The sequence below is a fragment of the Oncorhynchus masou genome, chromosome 30, assembly GCF_036934945.1.
Source record: "Oncorhynchus masou masou isolate Uvic2021 chromosome 30, UVic_Omas_1.1, whole genome shotgun sequence".
Classification (NCBI taxonomy): domain Eukaryota; kingdom Metazoa; phylum Chordata; class Actinopteri; order Salmoniformes; family Salmonidae; genus Oncorhynchus; species Oncorhynchus masou.
Genome location: NC_088241.1, coordinates 45,642,650 through 45,663,208, shown reverse-complemented (window position 1 = coordinate 45,663,208; position 20,559 = coordinate 45,642,650). Strand labels below are relative to the sequence as shown.

At 41.3% G+C, this 20,559-nt stretch overlaps 1 protein-coding gene across 1 annotated transcript in view; it reads right to left on the bottom strand.

Moving 5' to 3' along the window:
* Positions 1–11,899, bottom strand: part of adarb2 (adenosine deaminase RNA specific B2 (inactive)) — a 248,732-nt gene extending 236,833 nt beyond the window's left edge. The window contains exon 1 of the mRNA XM_064949117.1: positions 11,560–11,899. Within this exon, the coding sequence (XP_064805189.1) occupies positions 11,560–11,662 (103 nt within the window). The 5' untranslated portion in view covers positions 11,663–11,899. The remainder of the gene's footprint in view (positions 1–11,559) is intronic.
* Between the last annotated feature and the right edge of the window lie 8,660 nt (positions 11,900–20,559).

Here is a 20,559-nt window from a genome sequence, read left to right as displayed (position 1 = left end):
TAACGCTGAGCACTTATTTGAAGTTATGCACGTTAAAATTAGCCATTTTTTAATTAGACTGAATGACAATTGGCAGGAGATTCGCTAAGCTGCTAATTTGACAAGTCTTACTTTTTCTTCTCTCTGTTTAACCTCCTACTCAAGCAAATTCCATTTGAATTGGAGAAGGGTGGAGTTAAATCAGTCTGGAGCAACCACCCTGGCCAAAGGCTATCCACTGCTTATCACAATGAAACATGCACGCGCGTGTGTGTGTGTGTATGCGCATGTGCACGTGCACGTGTCTTCCTGGTGCGATGCGATGTGCTGGTTCAGCCTCGCCATCAGGACACACACAGTGGACATTTATCATCAGACATCAGCCCAGCTCAGGTACTGTCTGAATAGAGTGGCTGGGGGAGGATACGGCCATAACAGTGTCTATATGACCTTTTATATAGGGGGACAGGGCGCCATTTAGGACACATATAGAGAATACTGTGATTGAAGTCATTTATATTAGATCTGGTTAAAAGCACATCTAAAGGGGTAAAACCAAAGTAAAGTCTAGAAAAAATATTTCTATTTTTGCGACCACTTAAAACTCACTGTGGTGTGTTTAATTTAAAACTCTCCTTTCTTCTCTTTCCTTCTGGCATCTTCGACAAACCCCTCTAATACCACCACTACGCCTGAACCCCTCAGCACACAGCGTTCCTCATGTCACCATCGGTGTCATGTGAAGTTTTCTTTGTCTTGCGATGGCTGGTTTTAAGCCCCCTGCTGTGAGTGACAGGCAGGTAGAGACTGCAGGAACAGGTGACAACACGAAAAAAAAGAGTCTGAAGCAAAGAGTTTATCACTGCCTGACCTGTCAGGGTTTTACCCATTGTCTCCGTGTGTGTGTGTGTGTGTGTGTGTGTGTGTGTGTGTGTGTGTGTGTGTGTGTGTGTGTGTGTGTGTGTGTGAAAGTGAGTCTCCTTTGCTCTAATCCTCCTGATTCAAATTCAAATGAACCTCTGTGACATTAATAGGAACAGCACAGACCAATGACAGGGCTTTCTCCAGTCAGCAGGAAGTAAAGGGAAGGATTATCATCGTCAGGACTATTATCATTAAACCTCAGCTAGCACTCTCTGCTTCCTCTCTGCTTCCTCCCTGCTTTCCCTCTCTTTTCCCCTCTCCTTTCCCTCTCCTTTCCTTCTCCTTTCTCTGAAAATGAACAGACACAATGACGTTATCCAACTGAAAGTCTTCCAACTATATAGAGTAGATTCTGGCTGAATTGTGTGTGTTTTATGTGTGTGTGTGTGTGTGTTTTGATGGACCACTTCATAAGGTAATACACACATAACACTTTTCTGCCTCTCTATAGTTTGATGTTAGGAATAGAGCAATATTCCCAAAAGTACAGGTCAATCACAGAAAACTGCTGTATTTTTAAAGCACGGGGCTGATATCTAGTAGGTGGAAATGTATGTAAAACTCACAGTTGTACAGTGGTGCCCTGTGTACACGGTTGTTTCAACAACATCTCAAAAATGTTTGCCTAAATGTCAACAAAACGCGTCGACTCAAATGGTTTGACAAAATGTTACGACACATTTTTCGCACACCATTTTAAGACAGCATGACACTTTTGAATAGTGAAACGATACTGAACGAGAAGTCATGAGGATGAAGTCATGCGTAGCAGACTGAAAAGCTTTGATGTACTGTGGGTGATAATGAAGATTTAACTTACCCATTCAATGTGTGAAAGCTTCTCCCATAGGCATATTCATCTAGTCACACACACACAGACATTTAATACCCAGAAGTGTTATTAACACAACATCTAAAAATGTTTGTGATGTGGTATATCATGTCTCCATGACAATACAGGCTGTATATTGTATATGAATCCATACAGTAGACCAATGGTACCGTATAGAATGTACCTTCACATGTACTGTCCATGTTTCATTTAGGAAGCCTGGCTAGGGGAGCAGACGGTTCGTCAAAGCAAACGGTACCAAGAGTATTCTTTTCTACCTAGAGAAACAGATCCTGTGTTTTCGGCAAATGGCACCCGATTCCCCTATTTAGAGCAATAATTTTGAGAGCTGCTCATCAAAAGTAGTGCACTATATAGGGAGTAGTGTGCCGTTTGGGACGTACACCCTGTGTGTCCTTTCAGCCTGGATGGCAACACTGGTAGCCCCAGGTACAACATACCCTTCAACCTTCACCACCATCCTCCACAACCACATTCCAAACAGTAGCAGTAGAAGGGGCTTGCCAGGGTAAGAGAAGTGACAGGATACAATCAGACCTGGGTTCAAACAGTAGCAGTAGAAGGGGCTTGCCAGGGTAAGAGAAGTGACAGGATACAATCAGACCTGGGTTCAAACACTATTTGAAATAATTGAAAACACTAACTGTGCTTGATTGAGCTTACCTGGCTTAATTGAACCAATAGAGCAGCCCTAAAATGGCAAACCCCGCCCATCTGGTACAGTCAAACAAAAGAATTGAAGTAATATTTTGAATAGTATTTGAACCCAGGTCTGAATGGTATTCCAATCCTATCCTTGCCAGACACATCATCCTCCTGCCCTATGGTATGCCAAAGCACTGGGTGTGTACAAGCAATTCAACTGAATACCACTCAATGTATACTCAGGCCTTATCGGAGAGAAACCAAATATACTCCAGGCTATCACAGGGGAACGGATGAGCAATTGGAACTCAAACAGTATTTGAATACAAATATATCAATGGTCCCTCCTTCAAGCTGTTCAAATCGCAAGTGGATGGACAAAATAAATAGTCTACCACAGTGAACGAACAACTGAGAAGGAAAGGAGGTACAAAATGCATGGTACCATTCACAGAGGTACCATTCACAGATGTACCATTCACAGAGGTACCATTCACAAAGGTACCATTCACAGAGGTACCATTCACAAAGGGAAAATGAAATAAAATCACACTACAAATACCAAATGAATCCATGAGACGATTCAGAGAGAACAAATTCACATGAGTCAAAACTAATGTAGACAAAGATTTTTTAAACACATTTTAAAGGATTTGCTAGATAAGCCCAGTCCAAGTATGGCCCCTAAAGGATGTTGGAATCGATGGATGAGAGAAAATGTACTGTGGGCCACACCATACAGAGAGAGAGAGAGAGAAAAGTGTTATTGAATGCTGCATGCATGAGTAATAATGAAGCCAGAGTGAATCTCATATATGCTCATGCTCTCATCATTATCAATGGCCTAATCTCCCATAAACCATTCCACTAGACTCAACTGGACATACTGTTCTGATGGATCCACAACTACATTTACCATTTCAGGAATGACTGTACTGAAACCATAAATATATTTATGTAAAAGTAAGAAGTGTACTGTAAATAGACCGCAGATGATCGTTTCCATTAGAAGGGAGAAAATTATCACCTCGCTAATACAGGACGTAGTTTGCAAACATATACATGAATCTCTGAGCGTAATGTTACCCCCATAGAGATGTCACCTGTTCAATTATGCATACCACTTATCTTATGATGATCTAATACTTGTATGTACTCATTGTATAAGTGTACCCGACAGATAGAAATGTAAGGGTGGGTTAGTTTGACCCTCATCTTAAACTATACAAAACTCACCTAAAGAGGTTTGGTCCTGCAGGAACCACGGCTACGACCCTGTGACCTCTGACCTCCCGAGACCTCCTCAAGAGAGAGGGTCTCCAAAATGTTTGATCTTGTTCATGGAAATAAATGGGCCCCTCTGGTAATAAGACGTCTCTGTCTATCCCCTGTTTAAGTCCTTCATTAACGTTATCTTTAAAAACGGGGAGCCTTACTCTTGACGGCGAGCGAGGAGGACAGAGGAGCATTACAGTAAGCTGTTTCTTCCAATTTCCTCATTTTCTAAATGAAACAGCCATATCGATGTTGATGTTGCCATGTCAGCAGTCAGCACAGTGTGGTCTTGTAGACTATGCCATAATGCCTACTATATGTGCCAGTCACATGTCTGAGGTGATATGGAAATATGTCTAAGCTTCAACTGAAATGTACTTCAACTGCTTTAAAATATTTATTCATGCAATAAGGACTTCCTAACATCATCATTACTATTGTTTGATAGTTTGGGGAAATGATATCAATGTGCTTCTGAGGACTTTTTCAAACACACTGAGGGTTTCAGAGAAAACCCTGTCTGAGAAATACTCATTCATTATTCTCAGCTGTACTGTCGAGAACAGCCAGTAGCAGTAAAGTCGAATAAAATTAACTATGTGAGGCTAACTTTGGACACGACTGATATACGGAGCTATGGAGGTAGGTATCTGGCCTCTCTCCCAGACACACTGGCTGCGTCTACACAGGCAGCCCAATTCTGATCTATTTTCTACTAATTGGTCTTTTGACCAATCACGTCAGATATTTTCACATCAGACATTTTTCAGAGCTGATCTGATTGGTCAAAAGAGCAATTAGTGAAAACTAAAGAACAGAATTGGGCTGCCTGTCTAAACACAGACACTGTAGTGGCAGGAATGACTCAAGATGATAATAGAACTGATCATCCTAATTAACATCATACATTGTAGAAATAGTATGCCAATAGAATGTGTAAGGTACTAGCGAGAATCTGGCAGGATTTCAGACTTATAGGTTATAATTCGGTTATGAGTTCTAACTTAATCGTATGATAATGACACCGCCGTAATTGAAAGGAGAATGATATTCTTTATTTTTTTTTAACATGCAATATGAAAATGAGACATGGGCCTACATTAAAATAAGTAATTTCATGTATGAAACTGCACACAAATAATAGTTAGATTCACAGAATATATAGAGGGGCTGCATAACACCTAAACACATATATATATATATATATATTCACACACACACACACACACACACACACACACACACACACACACACACACACACACACACACACACACACACACACACACACACACACACACACGCACACACACAACCTATCATAACTATGTAATTTAAGGTGAAGACACCATTGCCCCAATAACACAATTCTGCATGTTATTTTGAACTATATCTTCTATTTTGAATCATGGTATAATAAAATAACCACTATGAACCGTCTGTCTGTCTGTGTATTGTCTGGGGTCCTACATTGTCCTGCAGAGCTAGATCTCTCATCATGAAGGGATGACATTAACATGCTAGATGCTTGATTACTTGGGCTTGTTCTTTTATGCAGACTGACAGCTTGTTTTGTTCAGAACTAACTACAGTACACAGATCGTCACATAGATCCTACATCATACAAAATCACTCGTAGATCATGTATGGGTAGTGTAATAATTATCCCATTATTCGTGTAACTAGACACTATCATTCATTCAATTTTTGACTAAAAAGCTTTTAAAATTATATACATAATTTATTTCTAACAGCGTACTGTACTGTATATCCTATGATTGGACTAATTTAATTTCCATATTATGTTATCATGGCAACTAATAATTTATCATTATCCATTAAAATAACATTTAAAAATCCCAAAATACAGAGTAAGTAAAGTATGTAGTGATTAACTGAAATTCAAGCAACTCCTTAACAAGGCAGTTGAGACTTCCTTCTTCCTGTCCCATTGATTTTAATACATTTTGATTGATTCCCGTTATGACCTCAGCAAGTCGATTACCTCAGCAGCTCATCTGTGTTATTGAGACATTTCAGCATGAAATGTGTTTTTCCTCACTGAACGTTAAGCAGAAATTCAAGTGCCAAGTCTCAGAAGTCTTTATTATGAGATAATTAGTCATTATGATATTTTGCTAAAGTTCTGCTATTCCTTTCCTTGGTCATTTTAGCTGTGGGTTCTCCAGAGAGAACAGTCACCATTTCATGTTTAATAACCTTTTTCTCCCGCCCAGCTAAACATTCAGAAGGGGAGGACACGGTGTCCTAAACCAAGGAATATTTTACACTTAATCAAGAGCGGTGTGTGTGTGTTCGCGCATGCTTGCGTGTGTGTGTGCCCTTGCGCACGCACGTGTGTGCGAGTCTACACACACGGCACCACAATTGCCGGTGGTGATGATCTTCATTAACCCGCTAAATGCCAGAGGTGTTTTGTCACAGATTTTAATGCGTTTATCAGCACAAATATGACGGAACTGTTTAAGGCCAAAATATTGTTTACATCTCTTACAGCAATACATCTGGCTACAGTACAAATACAAACCCCCTCCCCAAACACAGTGGCTGTGACATTGGTTTGTCCCTTACATTAATAGCTGTGCTAATGCAGGTCATGGTAACTATTCCTTACAGAGAATTCTCCCTGTGCAGTGATAAAACCTACATTAGAAATTGTGCAAGATGAATGTGAGATGTGGGATCAAAAGAGCTAATTTATTCAAAATGCCATGTCTAGTCCCAGTATCGCATTGTAAAAAGAGTAGACTCTCTGCCAGGTCAGTGTGGCACACCAAAAGGTCAGAGACCCTTAAGATGATAGGCTCTGGTCTCGGCTTGCTCCTTATCTACACCTATATGGACCTAACCAGTAACCACCGCGGTCTCTGCCCTCTCGCCACCCGGCTCTGCTCCTCTCTCCTGTCAACTGGTCATTGCAGCCACTATGTAGCTGTGGTGTGATGTCGCTGCCCTGTGACGCGCTAGGCGACATGTCCGCCTTGCTAATAGCTTTGTGATGGCCCCACCTCGCTGTCGCTGAGCTCCCTGCCTGACTGGAAATGCACTGACCCTAGTCTGCAGCCCTGTCTGTCCGTCTGTCCACAGCCCTGCACTGTCGCCCTGCTCTGCCTGCTTGGCCCCGCTAGTCCCCCAGTAAGGGAGTGCGTAAACAGTAATTGCTACATAAATTATGTGACACTTGGTGTCAGCGGTTTCTGACTGACTTCCAGTCAGCACTGCTTATGTGTTGTTAGTATAGTTGGATACTAAAAAGAAAATGTTCAGGTATAAATCTATTATTTTCTATGGTCAGAAAAAAAAACATTTAGGGGAAGGCCAATAATATAGTTTTTGTGTATAGAGTATATGGAATCTTTTTTTGATTATACCATGCTTGTGCTAAGTATAGAATGTTATGATTGAATATTATGATTTTACATAATGGCAAAACAAAACATTACACAATCCCTGATGCAACATGTATAATTAAATATATCTCATCCAGGTGTTGAATTTAATTTATACATTGTCGTAGTCTGGGCTATTTGTCACTGAGAGTGTGTCACATTTTCACAAAGATGGCAAATTGTATTAGTCTTTTGTGGTAGAGACTGCAACGGTCCCGAGGGACTACAGACTAAATCACTGTGGTGTGATTAATTAAAGCAGTGAAAAATACACTGCATGTCTAAGAAACTGCTGCTCACAGTAATGATGGAGTATACTGCTCTAAGGATCTCAACAGACTATCCTCACAGGCTGAAAAATGAAGCACAACTAAATGTAATTCACACAATGCACAGTTGAAACGAGTATAGATAGACAGACAGACAATGTCTGTGGACAGTGTGTATAGTACAATAATCCCTACACATGACTAAATGACATGCAAATCAAAAAGACATTTGGTGTACGCTTGTGAGAGCATGATGTTGATAGCACTCAAGATACATAAATAGCAGAAGATCAAATTCATATTTACATTGAAAATGATTCATGTTAATTATTTCCAATTGTGCATTACATCTCCAGGAACGTTTCAGTACCGTAGGTCAATATAATAGGTGATATGGTGAGTAAATGAGGTTTCTATATTATACTACTGACACACTCTCCGAGAGTGTGTTAGGGGGAGTTGTGATGTGCAAAACACAACTCACACATGCATATAATACAACTTGTACATGTGTGAAATAGGACAAATATAAGCACCCACCAATAGATGTGTATATATATATATATATATATATATATACTTTTACGACTAATCTATTTTCTGTGACTACTGCCTAAAACATTGTGGGAATGGGTTTTTACCGATGCATTTTACACAATTACTGTTCTGCCCTCAAAGAACAATCACACAGATTATATAAAAAATGTTTAATGAAATCAGGGGGAAAAATCTGCTTACATCCTTTTGAATACACACATAGATTTTAAACCATAGTCCATCTCGAAATAATCTGGAGCATTTGTGAGGGATTAACTCTCAAACGCCATGTCCAGATAATCCCAAAACGCTGCTGCCTGTTTTTGCCTTTTTGCCAAGAGGACTAGAAAAAGAATTGTCTGTGCTCTCAAGATGATGAGTGTGTATTAGAATAACACACAAAGTATTAAAGTCTCAAATTCATTATCAGTGAAAAAATAACCTACAGCTATAACCATCTGCTGAAGCGTATCGCTTTGTGTAATTAATGGTGGTTAGATTGTCCTGACTGAAAGGGCATTGTCTCTTGGACAAACAAAAGATGGCTGTCAACACAATATACAGGCTACACCACTACAGTATCGGACACCTACTATTATGTCTATAGTTTACTCCCCCCCCCCCCCCCACCCGGTTTCCATTGGCATAACATGTACAGTGTATCCTCAGTGTTGGTAATGGTGACATTAATGTTGTATTACATTCTACTTGCTAAAGGAGTCTATCATGCTGGACCACAAGTTTCCTCAGAGAGAGAGAGAACGAGAGAGAGAGAGAGCTCTAGTTCATTTGCAACCTGCCCCTAATGTCCCTTGCTATCAGACTGAATCAGTACAGGCTGATAAATTAGCCATTTAGAAACTCATAGTGAAGGACTGTGAACTAATGTGCACGTCATTGTGTGGTATTCATATGCAATGCTTAATGTTGTGTAACCAATTCTGTCATTTCCATTATGTAAATACATTTGCCTCAGCATTATATTTTATGTATTGTCTTTCTTGTCTCAATTACTTGGGCTATTAATATCCGAGGTTTATGGAAATGGTGTTTCGGCGTGGTGTGTTTGTAGTTCGATGACAAAGTGCAAACTGTTCATGAAATCTCATTATGATTTCAATTGGTGTCACAAACTTGAACATGCTTTGAGCATTCATCCACACTCTATAGCTCGGGATGCAATACGCAGACACCTCACTCTGAATATACTGTAGGAACACTACTAAAATGACATTGCATTGCCATGACTAGGGTGTGTTACAATATTCATAAATACATATTTCCCGACAAGGTGTACATCAATGTTGCATTTTCAACACAAACCTCAGATGTGCACCAGTAGCCTACACTGCATAGTGACAACACTTAGAGGCACTGTAGGAAAAATGTCCCTATTTCCGACAAACTCACAATTCACCAGATATTTATTTAATCACTTTAGATGACAATTACTACTCAGAAATCAAAGCACACGCTAGCAAATCCATACAGTCCCCTGTAACTGTCAGTTGGTGTGATAAGGGTGAGGGTCCTACCATGCTAAACTGACAGGGAGAAAGAGACTGTGTAGTCCCCTAACACCAGCTCCTATGTCTATAAAAAACACATTCTTTATTTTTGCCACTGACTAAAGTGATGACTAACTCATGCACACCATTCAATCTTATTTACTGACAATTTATATTTTATTCCACAATTATTTCCCTGATGTTTATCATTTCTTGGTAAACAAGCCATCTGGTCAGTGTTGTGCATTATAATGTTATCTATCTGCTGTGTCTTGGATGTCTCCCTGACCCCTCGAACTGAGCAATGACTCATCTGTAACCTTCTGTCAGCATTTCCAAGTTCCTGACACACTGGCTTGTTTTTAAAGGCCTCCGTGTCATTTTACTCCTTATCACCATAACACAGTTATGATGAGAAGTGAATAGTTGAGTGTGAATACTCATTAAGACTAAAAGCCACTTTAAGACTCATGATTTTAATATTTCACATGTCTGATGGCTGACATGTGTGTATGCTTCATGGCACTAGGGGATTAGTTCACTATTTAAAGACAACATGTGAAATATGTATATTAATGCACATATTTTGACAATAATTGGCTAAATGTGGTATAGCCTAACAGTAGTTCACAGTTAGAAATGTTTTGAACCACACTTCAGAAATAAACATAAACTAACACACAAGGGCGCCACGCACCCCAAAAAATCTGACGGGGCACAAAGTAATTGAGGATAGCTGGGGGGTGGTCCGAAGGGGGGTTAGACCCCCCCCCATCCGTAAATTGGAGAATTTAGAATTTTTCAAACAAGCTAACTACTATAACTTGATTGATAAACTGAAATGGCGTCTTGGTAGCTAGCGGAGGAACGCTTAACTCTGTTCTCTTATATCGAGGTGGAGTTTCAGTATTGAGAAGTCATCACACAATTTGCTAGCAACAACATTGAGTCACCATCAGTCAATACCACCTCGATATAAGAAAACAGAGTTAAGCGTTCCTCAGCTACTTGGTAGCTAGTTATGAGGTTAGGCGATAGGGAACCTATCTGGGTTAGCTAAAGCCAACTTCATTAAATTGCTAAGTGGCTAGTAATATTACAGAGAAGAAAAAATTATAATTGTAAAAAATTATTATAATGTTAATGTTAATAATACACCTGTGCCCCCTATTGGCAAGATGTCTCTCCTGACACACATGATGCTACTGCATTCCAAGGTGCTGAGTGATTGGCTGCATAATATTGCATAAGGCTAGGATGCATCATTTATGTTTGAATTAAATGTATAAAGATAAGAAAAATAAGCAAACATGTTACTAAAATATGTTTAAAAGGGTCACTCAAGTTAGGATATGTCACTGTCGGTATTACAATCTATGGTCTGGGCTACACAGCATAATTGGAGTCAGACCTCAAATGCATGTTTATTTAGTCATTCTTGTGCATATCCAATCCATATCCTACTCATGAGTGTAGAATGCATTAATTATTAATCAAAGGGCAATAGGACTACAGCGTGTGATGAATTTAAACGTGTTAAACACTTTGGATTAGGCTACTGTGTAGACTATAGGCCTAGTTAGGCACAAGTTACACAAAGTGGATAAAATATTGCAAAATATTGCTACTGAAGTGTCTGTCATAGTATGGGCTACATTATCCGGAGGTTCTTTTTCTTTTTGGGAGGTCATTAGGGTAATGTGGCAACTTAAAAACCAGTACATGGATGCGCTGATGCCTCGCGCTCTTTGTTGAATCATGGCAGAGAAAGCTCTCCAAACGTTTTCCTTGTGAAACGAATTCCAATACCTATATGCTACCATTTAAACATAATCCATGGCGTTGTAATGACTCAAAGCAAACAACATTGCTTGCATGAAGCTAAAACTTCAACTTTGATTGGTGACTATGCGTCATGATGGGACTGATGATATGTTCTGCTTTGTGTGCACAGAAAAAGGAAATACTTCAATTATTACACATGTTTAGGCTAATATTTGAAATGTCCAGGGATAAAAAAATAAAAAATTCTAGTACCTAAACCTCGTGCGCTACGCAGTATAAGGTTGTCATTGCTCTCCGCTAGACTCCAAGGTGCGCGCGACCTCTGCGTTTGACACGTAAAAATAAAACATAAAAATGCATATGAAAGTTTTTACCTTTTCTCTTTGACCTTCTTCTCCTTCTCCTTTTGAACTTGCATTTGACTTGACTGCTCGGAGTTCCCGAGGTGCGGGTGTTGCTTTCAAGAACTGATGCCATGTAGTGACAGTGGAGAAACGCGCGAAATAACTTGTTCTGCTTCTTCTTAGCAGTTCGTCATATAAAACAGTCCTTGGTGACGGTGTGGATGATTTCAGACTTCTCTTTATTCCCTTGCCGAACTCTTCTTACCAGGGAGTGCGTGCGTCTCGCTGCTAGAGCACTGTGGGTACAATTACTCCTGCAACTCCTGCAAACCTCTGTCTCGAGAGCGACGGTTGTATTTTCTGGACTGCGCGAGAGCTCACACTGGTGTGATGCCGCCTCCCCTCGCGCAGGTTGTATGTAAAGCGACGTCTAGTTTTCTGCACCTCTGCGAATTATGCCAGAAGCCACTTTGAATCCAATCATGCAGGAAGCCTATCTATTTGCTACCGCAAATTCTAATTAGACCCAATCATGACTGTCTCCTTGCTGTGACATCACGAGTAGCTCCGCCACCAACAGCCTGCACAAGAGCACGCACCCATTCTTTCCTTCTTCCCCCACTGTCTTGCAAACTCAGCGCCCATTCGGGCTGAGTGATTTGGGTGATGCCTTTCTCGTCCCCCAGGACAAGACATGACACAGAGGTAAAGATCTGCCTGTGACAGACAGGGTTCTTCGTGGTTTGTTTTCACTGTGTGTCTCCTTACATTATTGTCTGTTTGTGTCCATATTGTGCCATGTAGGATTATTGGGATTCTGAGAGGATTATGATTATTATGTTGTTTCTCCAAAAACCTCTCTTGCTCGGTTTCCCTTTAATTCTTTACCAAAGTGTAGGTTCTGTAACATCATTGGCCATATACCCCCCCCCCCTCCCCCTTGTTGCTATTATAAACTGGTTACTCAATGTAATTAGAGCAGTAACAAGACATTTTTTTGTCATACCCGTGGTATATGGTCTGATATACCACGTCCGTCAGCCAATGAGCATTCAGGGTTCGAACCACCCAGTTTATAAGAGACATTATATAATTGTATATATCATTAACATACAGCATTATCCAGTTCAAGACAGCAAAATATTCTTACATTTTTGTAACATACTTATATCATACATGGAGTGGGACAGGATAATATACAATGACTGCATCTTATTCTGTGTAAACAATTATTACTATATATGAGGGCTTGACAGATTAATTTTGTTTTGTTTACTCACACACTTGGGACTGTATAGTCAGTGCATAGGCCAACGCAATGCCATTTAATTTGTTTTCTGTGTTCTATTTAGGCCGAGAGGACAGAACAGCAGACGTTATATGACTTTCCACTTCAGAGGTAAAAGTGTTCTGAGTTCTGACAGGTTATTGCCGCTGAAAAGTTTGAAGAATATGACATTTTGGCATTTTGTGTTAAAGCACAGTGTTGAGTCTTTCAGAAAGCATTATGTGCTTTCTCTAGCTGGCGGACATTTTGATTCCCCTAGCCCTCAGTGCTCTGTGCTCTCTGCAAGGCCAGCTGTATGGTGAAGGTGCTGTGGTGCCAAAAACAGTCACTATCATACAAAAATCACACAATTTTAACTGCAAGCAAGAGCACAATAACTCAGACTATGTAAAAGAAAAATAGTAAAAATACTGTAGCACTACCAACTGTTTCACAATACTGTATTACAATATCCACTACATAATTACTTTTTACAAATATGTTTAACATGGGAATTAAGCTAACATAAAAAATGTAAAAAAAATATAACCTAAAATCAGAACCTAAAAAACCTTGTGAAAGTCAGTGATCCAAAACATAAAGCAAACCACCAATCACATTGCCTAATAATAATGCTGATGTTTTCCTGAGAAAAAAAAAAACACACACACACACTCAAAACATACATCAAGCAACATCATGAAGGTTTAACCTTCCTACTCCAATTTATTTCAGTTCTGACATTAAAAAAAAGCCCTGCATTTTCAGAAACCTGACATGTTTGCTGATGTCAGTCGGAAGGAAAAGTCACTTTGAGATTCTTTTGTAATGGCGAGCAGGACTAGGGGAGGCTGGAAACATTTCCTGGATGCCGGAGGGGGGGAGTGGTGCTGCGCTGCGTAGCGTAGCGTTCTCAGGTCTGTCCGATGGGACACAGCCTGCCCCGAGGACACCCACAAATATCCATGTAAATTGCAGTTTAAGAGAAATCAATGGAAGTGACAAGTTGCCAATGCCACTATCTGGGGACGTACTGAAGGTGTGTGGGGTTGAACCATTCACAGATAACACTGAGGAGGGGAAATTTACAGCGGTACGGCTGCAGAGGCTATACACTGTTTAGGAAGTCTATGGAGTGCTATGGGGTCCTGTGGCTGATTCCAGGTCAGTTCTTACCCAGATCGAAAGGGTCGCTACACTAGAGTCCATACTGCACATTTTCTGTGTTAGAACTGCGTCATTGAAGGACCAAAATTCCTCCTATTTCACTTGTTTCCTGTATTAAAGATTTCTCTCCATTTCCCGAGTAGCATGTGATTGATGTGCATCTGTTGTGCGACTCCAAAACGTTATATACTTTCAGGGCTCTCCAGCTAGTCAGCCTGTAATAGAGTTCTCTATACTGACCTCTGTCCATGGAACCGACCTCTCTCCATGGTGCTGACCTCTGTCCATGGTGCTGACCTCTGTCCATGGTGCTGACCTCTCTCCATGGTGCTGACCTCTGTCCATGGTGCTGGCCTCTGTCCATGGTGCTGACCTCTGTCCACAGTGCTGACCTCTGTCCATGGTGCTGAACTCTATATGGCACACCCATGTCTTACTCTAAATACAGGGAGGAAAATACAACCTTTCTTAATGTAGCTGTTGTATTGTGCACAAAGCTATATAAGTCATAAACACATGCTATGTGTAGTAACCACATTCATACATACTGCATGTATTGTACAGCAGGATCTTATTCCAGTATGTAAGTATTGGTATTACTAGTATTCTTATTATCCCTCATGAGTACTACTATAATTTAATATGTCAATTTAAATTGGGCATCAAATTTGATGTGATTCATTAGCAATCATTATGTATGTAATATTGTCATTTGATCTTATTCAGCACACCCTTAGGCTAAGCTGTTAATTGTATAATACAGTGTCTCAATATGGACAGTCAGGAATAGAGGGAGCTAGTTGCCTCCTATGGAGATGGAGTAGTCTATGTCTCCATAGCAATAGATGAATTCATCATATCACACCACGCCACATGTGCCACGCATCAAATTAACACCACTCCTCTTCAAACAGGTTTCTGCTTGAAACTGATAACAAGCAAGTGCCATAATTAAGCACCTTTTTACCTCTAACATCATCACCTCAACACACTTACGATCATGTCAGCATCACTGTCATCTGACTCCATAAGGCTACATTTACACAGGCAGCTCAATTCTGATCTTTTGCCAACAATTCTAGCAACATATTAGAATATATCCGCTGCCTGTATAACCCCAGCCTTCGAAACCTACTTCCTTACTCTCCAAGGATATAATTTCCCTGGATGTGTCAGAAATAGGAATCAGAAATAATGCACTATATATGGAATAGGGTGCCATTTCAGACATAGACCCTTGCTGTTTTCCTCCTGTGTTATGAAGCTCTACTCCACCCACAGGTCAGGGCTGTGGAGTTGGAGGACAGGGCTGGGTCTGGAGTCCGGAGCCCCGTTCCTTCTTCTCTGTTCTATGTGGATATTGTCTGCGTCCCAAATGGAACCCTTTAACTATATAGTGCACTACTTTTGAACAAGGCCAATTGGACTCTGTTCAAAGGTAGTGCACTAAATAGGGGATAGGGAACCATTTGGGAGACATATATTGACTTTAAGCTTTGTGGGAGGGATTAGGTTCTGCTGTGGCCTTATCTGGCGCTCAGGCTCCTCACACGGGGCTCCTAGGGAGCTTCAGATCTGCCTTCATCTCCCCTCCACAGACATTTCACTCCTACCGCTGCTCCCTAATCCAGAAGACTGCCTCCTCCTTTCCCTCCTTTCTTTTTCCTCTCCTTTCCTTCCTCACTCTTTCCTCTCCTTTACCTCCTCCTCTCTCTCCACTACTCCACTACTCCTCTTCTCCCTCCTTCTTCCACTGCCTTCTCATCCTCCTCTTCCTCCTCTCCCTCTTCTCCTTTCCCACCCTCCTCACCCTCCACTACTCCTCCTCCTCTCACTCCTCTTCCTCCTCCTCTCCTCCCCCTCCTCTCATTCCCCCCTCCTCTCCCTCCCCTCTCCCCCCCTCCCTCCTCTCATTTCCTCCTTCTCCTTCTCCACTATTCCTCCCCTCCCTCCTGTTCTTCCTCTACTCATTGTATATATCCTAATCGTGACAAGAGGTTGGGAATGTGTATTTGTGTACCTACAATGTGGTTAGCCTCAGGGTTTACAGTGCATTTCAAAGTATTTGCGACCTCTTGACCTTTTTCCACATTTTGTTACTTTACAGCCTTATTCTAAAATTGATTGAATTGTTTATTTTTCTCCTCATCAATCTACCCAAAAATACCCCACAATGACAAAGCAAAAACTGTTTTTTAGACAACAGCAAAATAAAAATATATATATGATATATTACATTTACATAAGTATTCAGACCCTTTACTCAGTACTTTGTTGAAGCACATTTGGCAGTGATTACAACTTCGAGTCGTCTTGGGTATGACGCTACAAGCTTGGTACACCTGTATTTGGGGAGTTTCTCCCATTCTTCTCTGTATATCAGGGATCAAGGTAAGACCCAGATGCAGACTATCGAAGTAACACTGTTTATTGTAGCAACAGGGGCAGGCAAAGACATGTCAAGGGGTCGAAAATCCAGGGAAGGCAACTGTACAGGACGGCAGGCAGACTCAGGCCAGGGACAGGCAGGGTTCAGTAATCCAGAGGTGGAGCAAAGGTACAGGATGGCAGGCAAGCTCAGGGTCAGGCAGAAAGGTCAGGTGGGCAGGTACAGGGTCAGGACAGGCAAAGGTCAAAATCGGGAGGACGAGCAAAGAGAGGCTGGGAAACGATTGGAGCGGACAGGAAATACGCAGGTAAGCTTGAACGAACAAAACGACTGGCAACAAACAGACAGAGAAGACAGGTATGAATACACAGGGAATAATTGGGAAGATGGGCGACACCTGGAGGGGGGTGGAGACAAGCACAAGGACAGGTGAAACAGATCAGGGTGTGACACTGCAGTTCCTCAAGCTCTGTCAGGTTAGATTGGGAATGTTCGATCGGGTTCCCTGCTCTGGCTGGGCCACTCAAGGACATTCAGAGACTTGTCCAGAAGCCACTCCTGCATTGTCTTGGCTGTGTGCTTACGGTCGTTGTCCTTTTGGAAGGTGAACCTTTGCCCCAGTCGGAGGTCCTGAGCGCTCTGGAGCAGGTTTTCATCAAGGATCTCTCTGTAATTTGCTCTGTTCATATTTCCCTCGATCCTGACTAGTCTCCCAGTCCCTGCTGTTGATAAACATCCCCACAGCATGATGCTGTCACCACCATGCTTCACCATAGGGATGGTGCCAGGTTTCCTCCAGAAATGTCGCTTGGCATTCAGGACATTCATCAGACTAGAGAATCTTGCTTCTTATGGTCTAAGTCCTTTTGGTGACTTTTGGCACATTCTAAGCGGGCTGTCATGTGCCTTTTACTGAGGAGTGGCTTCCGTTTTGCCACTCTACCATAAAGGCCTGATTGGTGGAGTGCTGCAGAGATGGTTGTTCTTCTGGAAGGTTCTCCCATCTCCAAGGATGATCTCTGGAACTCTGTCAAAGTGACCATCGTGGTCTTGGTCACCTCCCTGACCAAGGCCCTTCTCCCCCGATTGCTCAGTTTGGCCGGGCTGCCAGTTCTAGGAAGAGCCTTGATGGTTCCAACATTTAAGAATGCTGGAGGTCTCCTTTTGGAGGTCTTGGGGATCTTCAATTCTGCAAAAAAATGTTGGTACCTTTCCCTGGGTCTATGCCTCGACACAATCCTGTCTTGGATCTCCACAGACAATTCCTTCGACCTCATTTTGTAACGCCTGCTTCCAACTCACACTCTCAAACACGTAGATCCCCTGAACACAGCTCACTTTCCAGACCACTTTCCAGCTCACACTCTCAAACACATAAGAGATCCCCATACGCAGCTCACTCTTCAGATCCCAATCACCTGAATTCTGATCACCTGTTCACACACCTGTATGTCATTATCACACACTATTTAGTTCAGTTCTTTGCACCACATCATTGTGAGATATTGTTTGTTTTGTGACACGTCTATTCAGAGCTCTGTTTTTCCTGCAATTTAATCCTCCCGTGTATGATAGTTTTTGCCTGCCTCACTACCGACGCCTTTTGCCTATTCTCTGCCTGTACTTTAGCCTATCGGATTTTCTGTTATCAACCTATTGCCTGATCTCCCGGATGATGTTACTAGCCTTTTCCCTGCCTGTACTGTTGCCTTATTGGACCCCCTGTGTATGACCTTCTGCCTGCCCCTGGACTCAGCTACCTGCCTCCTCCTGTGGTCCTTTACCAATAGACACCTGCTGCGCCCTGCGCTTGAAACCAGCTCTCTGTCTCCCATCGTGTTCATTACACATGGCTTGGTTTTTGCTCTGACAAGCACTGTCAACTGTGGGACCTTATATAGACAAGTGCGTGCCTTTCCAAATCATGTTAATATCAATTGATTTACCACATCTGGACTCCAATTAAGTTGTAGAAACATCTCAAGGATGATCAATGGAAACAGGATGCACCTGAGCTCAATTTCGAGCCTCATCGCAAAGGGTCTGAATACTTGGGTAATATGTTTTTTATGTGTAATAAATTTGAAAACATTTCTTAAAACCTGTTTTCGCTTAGTCATTATGGGGTATTGTGTGTTGATTGAAGAGGAAAAAAAAAATATTTTATCCATTTTTTTATCCATAAGACTGTAACGTAACAAATTATGGAAAAAGTTGTACTGTATATGTGTTTTCTATATAGTGCATATTTTATGTTGGTATCTAACAGAATCCCTCGTATAAGATATCAGAACCTCAAGGGTCTCTTCCTGGACAAATAAAGCTAAAAATAATAATGATCATCTGTACAATCGAGGAAGTGTAGTTCACCTGCTTTTGAAGTATGATATCTCTTCTGAATGACTTCATTCTTTTCACAACACCATTCCTCATTTATCACATTATAGGTCTTTGAAACGAGTGTCTGTCTAGCGTGTGGCGGTCTTGGAAGGCACAGTTAAAGACATTAGTGAAAGCACTTGAATAGCTCCTTTTGGCTCCACCAGTCATGGTGGATATGGCTGTACTGTCATAAATAAGAGTGGGAGAAAAAACCATGAACTCTTTATGTCAGCCAGGTTTAAGGGCATCGCAGAATCTTTCTGGTTACGTATACAGCGGATTGAGGAAGTGGGAGTGGATCCCGAATGACTTATTGTCGTGTTTGCACTGATGTTTACACTAGAAATGACATGCGGTGAGTGTAATGTGATACATGTAACTGCTTCACGTTGTTGCTTCTTCACTGGAGGAAACAGAAAAGCTGATTTGGACTCCCCACATTGTAAGTAATATTTCCTATTCCTAAATAGCGTTGCAAATGTGTTTTGAATTGTACAACATTTCCCTGAACAAGACATCTGGGATTCCTCCAACCAGGATTTCTGGAAAACCCGGGAATTTTGTAAGGCGTCTTGTTGTAGCAGGTAAGGGAGAGTCAGGCGCAGGACACAGAGATGAGTAATACACATAACTTTACTCAAAACAAGAAATATTCAAAGGAAAAAAAGAATCAAGCTCACAAATACAGACAAACTTACAATGAACAAACACGTACAAAACCATGGGGGAATCAGAGGGTAAAATAAGGAACATATCATTATGGGAATGGAAACCAGGTGTGTACAATGAAGACAAGACAAATGAAAAATGAAAAGTGGATCGTTGGCGGCTAGAAAACCAGTGACGTCGGAAGCCGAACAAGGAGAGGGACAAATTTTAGGAAAAGTTACTGCATTTCTGCAACCCTATTCCTGAATATGCAAACCCTGCAGAATCTGTGACTTTCAGTATAGTACAAAAAAAGTAATTATTTTATAATGTAACACTGGTTTTGGTACGTACACTACAATAACTATGATAGGATCAGAAGGCTTTTTAATTGATGATTCAAGGTTGATTGTCAGGAAAATGTTAATAACATATTCATTTTCAAAAAATCCTATAATATTCTGGTGTTCTACGTAGCCTTCGAATATTAACTAGTTTATTTAAATCAAACAGGCAGCCTGAATAGGAACTAACATTATTGCCCTTTAATGTCACATAACATTATCTACACCGTAGTTCCACACAATGGCTCCATTGTGTCCTTTACTGAGTGGGGCTTATCAGGGAAAGACAGGGAAGGAGAAAATGGTAAAAAGAGGAGAAAATATAAACGAGGTCTCTATTTACCTACTGAAGGAGAGAGTCCTATAGAGTCTGCAGCCTCAGGGCACTGAGTGACTTACCTATCCTTAACTAACTACTTGTGCTACGTTTCCAGGCTTTTGCCCTTTTGTTGGTGTTTGGTAGGCGTGTTACAGGCAGATATAGAACTAAATCTGTTGTTACAGGGAGAGGGAGGTGAGTAAAGTAGAGCAGGTCTTGGGTTAAGGCTGTTTGTTGTACAGGACTGATCAGCTCCTTGGCTGCAGGTGAACTATACAGCTGCATTTGGATTACATTGCTCAACTCGACTACTCATTCATGTCAGGTACAGTGTGAGAGAGTCGAGAGCACTCACCATGACTGGGGTTCAGAACAGATGATTCACACACTCCGGTGGAACATTGGACAAAGGAAGGGGAGAAGCTGTAAGAAGTGAATGGTATAGAGTCTCCTTGATTGGTCTTTGTGTGGTTGGAAGCCAGTTGAGCTAGTAACTATAACATGAATAACTTCT